General features: G+C 40.4%; 1 protein-coding gene across 2 annotated transcripts in view; it reads left to right on the top strand.

Moving 5' to 3' along the window:
* Nucleotides 1-261: 261 nt before the first annotated feature.
* slit3 (slit homolog 3 (Drosophila)) overlaps nt 262-8,591 on the top strand; it is a 264,962-nt gene continuing 256,632 nt past the window's right edge. For both annotated transcript variants that reach the window (XM_078788398.1, XM_058048416.2), the window contains exons 1-2: nt 262-428; nt 2,196-2,422. In XM_078788398.1, the coding sequence (XP_078644524.1) occupies nt 369-428; nt 2,196-2,422 (287 nt within the window). In that variant the 5' untranslated portion in view covers nt 262-368. The remainder of the gene's footprint in view (nt 429-2,195; nt 2,423-8,591) is intronic.

The following is an 8,591-nucleotide window of genomic DNA, read 5'->3' as shown; positions in this document are numbered from 1 at the left end:
AAACTAATGTTTTAATTAGCCTCGCTCCCTCTCAATGATGCACTGAATTAGTTACTTGCAATATTTATGAACATTCATTAGGTGGAAGAGGAAGGCTTTAGACATTTATACCCCCCCTGCCCCCTCCCAACTGAACTAAATGAACGTATCAGTGATTTTAATGAGAAACCAACTAAACAGCTTTATGAAGCTAATGTATGTGGAGGCGTTTCCCATGTTGACCAATAGGGGGCAGCAGGCTTTTAAGGAAGGACGCTACTTCATTTTCAGTTTTCTGTAGCTTCTTGTTGATTTGTGGCCACGTAAAATAGGGATGCATACACTTATACAGTTACACGTTAACACCAGAAGCTCCTTTCTTTTATTTGATGATGATGTGTTTAAGGATACCACGTTTAACAGTGATGTGTAATAAGAAAACTAAAAAGGTAGGTATTTTTCATCCAATATGAGGTCCCACAATTGTGTGTTAGAAGTCTGTTGTCCAACATCTGGTAAGTTGTTGAAAGTTTTGTGTGTTTGGAGATGAATGCTAATTTGTTTGAGCATGTTATCTTCTTTTTACATATGCTGTACACTGTAACTCAAATACAACAAGTTAGCATTAAGGACTGGGGCAGAAGGACTAACATGCTAGCTTAGGTGTATGAGCTACATTGCTAACATTACACTCACTTTAACAACAACGTCATGCTCAGTTAGCTTATTCACGGAAGATAGTCAAAATACGTCTATAGCTGAGTGGTAGTTGACAGAGAGTACATTTAAGAGGTGTAGAGAAGCCTCCTTTATTCTTTTTTTTAACAAAACTGTTCTCTGTGAAGTGGTGGGTATACAGTCGTGGTTAATTGGTTCTGGCCCAGGCAGCGATAGGCCGCAAAGTAGGATTCAATGTTAATGAATGAATGGAATATTTAAATAGAGCATAGAAAACCTGTTTATGACCTTCAAGAAATTTTTTTTTTTAACGTTATTAGAGCCTTGTAGACATTAAATAGTCACCTTTATATATTGTATATCACTTTATGTATTGCCCAATATAGTATAGTAGACATGATAAGCAATAATATATGGAAACTTTCTTGTTGTAGTGTCTTGAACGTAATGTTGGTCGATTGCACGGCATTAAAAAAAGATCAAGATCAACATATCACATCGACAATTCAGCTAGCTTTGTTTACATCACATTGCACACTGCTTATGTGCAGGCTACGGGATCAAGAGATGATTGCCGTTTTATCAATAACAATCAGTCAAGCTATTGAGTCAGCCTCTGATTTATTCTAAGCTAAAGAATTTGTTTGAAACTAAGTGGAGAAAAGGTCAATGTAAGAAGCCCAAATCGTACCACTTCCACACGGAATGGGAGAGTTGTTTTTTTTTGCAAGTTAAAATAATGTAAATTGACAAAGTCTCATCAATGTAACATTGCAGACGTCTACTGAACAGAATACTCAATATTATTTGTCTTTCAGTATGTTTTGACTAATAATAAGCAAACAAGTGTGGGAAATTATAGATTTTTCTATGGTTTGGTGCTCATAAACAGGCTCTCGGAACACATTGTACTGTTGGAACGTAATGAAAAAGACATTTTCACACAAGAGGGGGCATTTTAGAGCTTAGAACTGCACTATTTGTAACTTCTATGTAGTAATGGGTGTATTAGACAAAACTCATAATGATGTACAACTCAAACTGATAGAAGTACATGATGGATGCACCAATAAAGGTTTTGATTCACTTGTGTGGTGTAATGCCTGGAGAGACGGCCCCTATAGTGAAAGTTTGTTGTGGTGACATCAAGAAAGAGAGGGAGAGCCAGAGGGAGGAGATTTTTTTTGGGAGGAGAAGGAGGAAGGTGGGGGCTCTCCTCACTCCAAACCCACAGTGCGCACCAGTCTGTGCTGTGCCACTTCCCTCTCAACTTTGCTACTGATGACTTCTTCTTTCTTTTTTATGACAGAACTTTTAGAAGCTGTCTGTGGATGGGGTGCTGGTTTGGATTATTTTGTACCCTCCCCAAACTAAAACCTTTAATTTCTCTGAAGGGCTTTAGAACTTGAAGGAGACCAAGTTTGGAGACTCCTCGGAGGGATGCACCGTGAACTGCTTCACTTTTTTGCCTCCATGTGATTTAACAAAAAAAAAAAAACACAAAGGAGTGCTTTGATATTGTTTGGCTCTTTTCCCAGCTCCTTTTTCCCCCCCTGGAGATCCAACTTTCCACACGGATTATCGGTGACTTACTTCCAGTGGATATCATGCAGCTTCACCGGCTTTGGGCTCTCATGGTGCTGTGCGCCGTGTGCTCCGTGGATGGATGCCCACACAAGTGCAGCTGCTCTGGATCCCATGTAGACTGTCAGGGTCTGGGTCTGAAGACGGTACCAAAGGGGATTCCACGCGGTGCTGAGCGCCTGTAAGTGTGCTTATTTGTACAATTCTGCAAACTAAGATTTTAACATTCATAGAATATGAAGTTAAATGCAAATATTGCCTTACAAAGTGGAAGATTATGGGGATAAAATGCAGCTTTGCCCTTAATTTGAGTGTTTAAATTTAAGAAAAAATTACTGATTCTACATTTTAATGAATTAAATGACATATTTATGCGCCAAGTTATTAGATGCCTTATGATAGTCCACAAAACTTATTGAAAAAGTTGCCAAACTGGGTTTAAAATTATTTAAGTGAATGAAAGGACATTATTCCTGTGTTGGAATAAGTGGAAAAAGTTGTCCAAAAAGTTGATTCTTCAGTTTAGTGAGTGAAATGATCATCTGTATCAAAGGTTGTGTTGGAAGTTATGTGGGAGTCCCAAAATTAAGTTAAACAATTTGTCAGGCTGTGTGTAAATAAACAATTAGGTCCCAAGTTGTCATTTTAATGAATGACATGACATTATCTTGCTCCGAGTGGTTCAAAGTTGCATAGCGGTCCCCAAACTGATTTGAAAAAGTTGGGTTTAAAATTGCAAATCAGCTAAATTGTGTTATTGCATGTCCAAAATTAAGTGAAAAAGTTGACAAACTTGTGCTTAGAGTTGAAAAAAATATATTGGTTCTTTAGTTCAACGGGTTAGGGTTAGGGTTAGGGTTAGGGTTAGGGTTAGAAATGAGCATCACTCTCCCAAGTCATGTTAAAAGTTGCATGACAGCACCAAAACTGAGTGAAAAAGTTGTCAAACTACGCTTTATGGAATGAAAGGACATTCACAGGCTGTATTAGAAGTCGAATGATGCATATCAAATGACTTATATAACGAATATAACACAAAAAAAAGAATAATTTCAGCCCTTTTGGGGAGCTTTCCCAACAAGTGTGATAATGCCACACATGCCTCTGCATGCTGCAAATGTATATGGAAGTGATTATGCATGCTAATAATGGTGCAGCCCCCCCCCCCAAAAAAAAAGCCCTGAGGTTGATCCACAACACAGCCAAGCCTGCAGAGACAACAAACACAATCAGTGCCGTAGTGTCAGTTTGCCTGCTGTGAGAGTGGATAGGTTTAATATAGGCTAGGATGACTTTGCAAATACAATAATGCTCAATAGTTCAACAATATAATTATTGTTATGGTTTTAGTCAGCAGTGGTGTAGTAATGTAGTGCACATTGTCAATACATGCACATGTACCTAACATAGTGACCTGCATGAACGTGCACACACTTCTTCCAGCGTTTGACCTTCTGGGACCTGTTGCCGTTTACACAGCAATCCCCCGAAGACATTTACACTCTAAGAAAATAAATAATTAGAGCAGGCTGTGATGGTGGAGGACGAATGGGGGGGTTATTCTTCCCCAGGGAGAAATATTTGGGGGCAGCACCCCCCCTTCACGTACCTGCCCCTCCAGAAATGTGTTTATGTTGCCCTGATTTATCCAGGTCAGTGTTCTAAAACTGCCTGCTTTCCTCTTTTGGAAAATTCTTGACATGGAAGCCAATGATGGAGAGACATTGTTGGAGAAGCGAGGCGTCTTCATTATTCCCGCTCATTGCAGTGCATCCGAAAATGTGAGCATTGAATGACGATTTGTGTCATATTTGCTCATATTCTGGCAAAAAAAAACACAAGTTCTGTTGTGGCTTCGACCCTGGGACACTTTGTTTATTTGTGGATGGTGAATGGAAAACAGAGCGAGACATCATCAGATCTTTTATTTCATTCTCAGCGAATGCTCTTCCAGCGACACTTCGGTTTGGAGCTTCTGAATATTTATCAGTCTGCAGTTGGATGAGACCCCTGAACTGTTAAAGGCCCCGTAGTCGATTCTTTTTCAGCAAACAGAATCCCACAATAGTCCGTTGGAAGTGAAGTTCCAGGCTTGATGCTGGAATGTAGACAATTAAAAAGTGCTTTTAGTAAGCCCTACTGGGAACTGTTGGGTGTCCACAATCCTTACTTGAAAACATATCTTTCTCTTTTTAGTCCGTTCTAAAGATATAAAAACAGATAAAAAGAGACCACTCATTACTGCACATGGGACACACCTATGTCGCCTACAAAGACCACTATTAAAACAGGGGTTTATTGTTTGATATACAGTACATGCTGTGACCATGCAGTAACACCTTTTCCCACTTTTTACTAATTTTCACTCCCCATACAATACAGATTTTTTTCGCATTTAGCATCGTCCGATAGCGATTCAATATCACAACAAATCATACATACTTGTTGCTTATTCTGTAGTGTGGAATGTTAGAAATGTTAAAGGCTTTCAGTGATATTACTCACATTGTGGTTTGAGTTACACGGCTTCAATGTGTCACGGTTTTTCGGAAAATGTTAAGTCATGTTGTTTTGTGGTTGAATATCCTTAATGGTAGTCCAAAAATTTTATGTTTATGCAAATTGTACTTTTTTTTGTCTAAAATTAGATTTTTCTGGCTGAAAAACAAAATGCATTCAGAAACGTGATGCTATGCAGTACTCCACCTTGGTCATTAGGTGTCAGTAATGTTCCTGTAATATTTGGTTAGGTAGACTTTAGCAACAGAAGCATATGTGAAGCAACAGGTAAAGAAAAAAAAACACAATAATGAAACTTACAGCTCCTATTTACTCCTTAGCTTACATTAATAATGATGGTTTCCACCAATGCTGCAGAAATGTTTTTATTTTTATCTTGCTTGTGCTGCTACTATTACTACTACTATTCTTTATCACTTTATCGCTAGTTTGAACCATATGTATGCACTTCGAAAACATTGTAGATATGCAGAAAAACTCCCAGAAGTGGTTACGAGTACAAGACACAGGTCGAGAGCAGGGGGAATAAAAGTCAATGATGGAGGAATAACCTCTGGATAACCTGGAGAATGGAATATCGGAAACCATAGGGAACGTTAGGCTGCTTTGTAATGTCTTACAGTTCATCTAATGTCATTTTTTTTTGCAAGATGTCAATTTCATTTCACGCCGTTTGCCAGCAATAGGAAACAGTTCCTTCCCGGCTATCAATAGAACATTTGGAAGGTTAACAAGGCAGCCTCACCTCTCTGTTTTTTTTTCTGTCCACATATGAACATTTTCTTGAGGCCGGCGAGTCGCTTCTCATGTTCCCTCCTCGGGAAGCCACTTGAGACCTCATTTGCATCTAATTTGAGGCTCAGCGGGTTGAACAAAGCTGAGGAAAATGAAGCCGAGCGCTTGCTTGGCTTCTCATGGGGCCAATTCACACCTGCCCGACACGCCGGAGTGTTGTTATTGTATTTTCATCCAGGAGCTCAACTGTTCATGCTTCAGACACAGTGCAAAGTAAATAGAAGCACAATAGTAGTACATGGCATACATATACAGTGAGCAGGATTACAGCAAATAATACCATTTCTACAGAACCTTGTGGTGCATGGGTCAAGAAGGAAGCCATTATTTCATGAGGATCTGTAGCGGGTGGTGTCAAAGGAAGTGTCCACCCCTGTCAGAATCAAAATGGCACCATCTGTCATGTTCATTATCCTCCAAGAACCAGGATGTAGGATGTAGTCTAACAGGTAAACAAACTTAACATGGTGCTTTGGGTTTTCTTCTTCTTCTTTCTCTTTGGGCTTTAGGGGTCGCCACAGCAAATCAATCTCCTCCATCCAACCCTGTCTTCTGCATCTGAACCATCTCAGTCTGGCTTCTCTGACTTTATCTTCAAGGCCTCTAATATTCCTATCCATGCTGATCCTATCCATCATGGTCACTCTCAATCAGAACCTCAGCATTCTCATCTCTGCTACGTCTAAGTGTAAGATCCAACTTGCATCCCAGTCGAGGAACCCAAGGACCACCTGTCATCAACGAGGGCCCCCCTGATCTCCAATTGGGATATTCCTGAATATATTCCCATCGGTCTTGAATGCGTCATCGATGGGATTTGAGCTTCAATTGCACGTATGGTTCTTGTGTTGCAAAAGCTTGCGTGCATTTGCCTCAGCCAGCTTTACAGTAACAAATTTTTTATTTCTCCACCTTGCCAGCATCTTAATTTTTATTTTTTATTTTTTATTTTTTTAAGGGACATTTCGGCGGTTTTCCTAACGAGTAACACCTTCCCGCGTTGGCACCCTCTCTTCAGGACTTGCCAACTCTTCCTAACATTTCTCACTCTTCTTTTTTCCATTGCACCCCCCACCCCAATAACTCCTCCCTCACCTCCCCTGCTAACACACACACACACACACACACCTCCAGTTTGCCAGAAACATCCCTCCAGTAGAGTTTTCACAGCTCCCATTTCTCCCGGCTTTGCCGACCTACCACTGTGCATGACCCAACAGGATGCTGCTGTGTGTGTGTGTGTGTGTATGTATGCACATTTTCAATCCTCTGATTGGTAGAACTGCCACGCCCCTCCATCTACGAGGCAGCATTCCAACGGACGGGGACCGGAATCTGCTTGTGGCCCGATAAGTCAAAAGAACCGCGCCGAGTGTTTTTAGTCATTGCCGCTATGATTCTCATCCAACCACAATGTGTTCCTTTTCTTTCTTTTTTTGGACGACGTGCAGCTTTTTAGTGATGTTTTTGTTTGTGCTGCACTTCTGCGTGTTTGCGGGACGCCTCAGCGAGAACGTTTGGTGGAACACACGGGCAGGGTAGCAACGGTGATGTCATGAGTGTTATTGCTATTGCAGACACACGTCTTTTTTTTCTTTCCTCATTCTTTTGAAAAGATATAAAAAAAGCCACAATGAGCTTGCTGTTCTCAAACAGTTTTCATAATACGCTGATGATCATCATCATCGGCAGCCATTCTGTGGTCACCATGTTTGATTCACTGAAGGCTCGCCAAGTGGCGCAAGGGAGTTTTGGAAAAAACCAAAGTTTGGGCTCTGCTTCTAGGTCAGTGGGTGATGCTTCAGCTGACCTTTTTTCTCCGTAATGACTTGTTCTGCCACTCAGGCGGCCAGCTGGATAAGAGAACAGTTGGTTACGGCCCTGCTGAGAAAAACTGCAACACATACAAAACAGGACGAGGTGCTCACACACTGGCGCCCTTATGCAAAGTCATGCATGCACTTAAAATGCTTGATCAGATTAAAAGGAGTGAAGTGGTGGGTTGGAATTAAAAAGGATGCAGAACTTGTTGCTAGTTAAGATTTTTAGGAGATTTTATGTATCATTCATGTTCTCTTTTTCAACAGTTTTAAATAAAGCTTATTTGGACAATAGTTTAGTGTAGTATTGATGCTGGAATTTAGACAGCACTACTGGGAATGCACATTTTTGTGTGTCTGTACCTTGTGTGTCTGCTAATGAGCTGTGTGTGTGTGTGTGTGTGTGTGTTTCTCCAAGAAGGGCCTTTATGCAGGTTTTACATATACACTGTCATTCTGCACTTGTCCATCATAAGAAATGCCATGTATCACATAGTATATTTGACATAATATAATGAGGATACAAACCTCAACTCATTCAATACCAAAGATTTATGTTATTTTAAATGGATGTCGCTTTTAGAGCACTTTCAAACGGGACTTATATTGCTCATTTTTCAGTTGTGGACTCCTATAGAGCAGCTACACATGATAACCAACACAGAATCTTTAGTTCCTCCAGAATCTATTACCTTTACCTATTCCAGTTTTAATGTATTCACCCCACAGCCCGCCTCCAGGCACGCCCACTCCCCTGTCGTTGGTCACGAGGACTTCCAGATAGCTGCCGAAACCAACTTTATAGGAGTTGATAAACGGTATAGGAGTTGATGATAAGCGATTAATGTTTTTAAAATGAATTAATAATTAATGCAAAAATAACATTTTTAACATACAGCCATATGTGTTGGATGCTGAATCTGATCAGTCAGCTTGTAACGTGCACCCGGCTCTTTGTGTGCACACTCTATAATGCTACACAGACAACCGTTTTTGTTCCGTTACTTACAGAAAATAAAAACAAGATGCTGATAAGTTTTTACTTACTGTTTTCTCTCCTGACTCTTCAACACAACCAAGTAAGGAAAGGTGTGGAGCTTCAGCAACGATTTGTCAGCTAGTCCAGCTGCACGCTAGCCCATGTTCACAAAACAGTCCAGTGTGAAATGCCATTTTTCTTTAGTTGGTAGGCAATCAGGAACTCAATGCTACACT

Source organism: Doryrhamphus excisus, linkage group LG23, assembly GCF_037039965.1.
Source record: "Doryrhamphus excisus strain RoL-2023G ecotype Guam linkage group LG23, RoL_Dexc_Guam_v1.1, whole genome shotgun sequence".
In the NCBI taxonomy this organism is placed as follows: Eukaryota; Metazoa; Chordata; class Actinopteri; order Syngnathiformes; family Syngnathidae; genus Doryrhamphus; species Doryrhamphus excisus.
The sequence above is the reverse complement of the archived record's forward strand: the minus strand, read 5'-3'. Positions and strand labels throughout refer to the sequence as shown.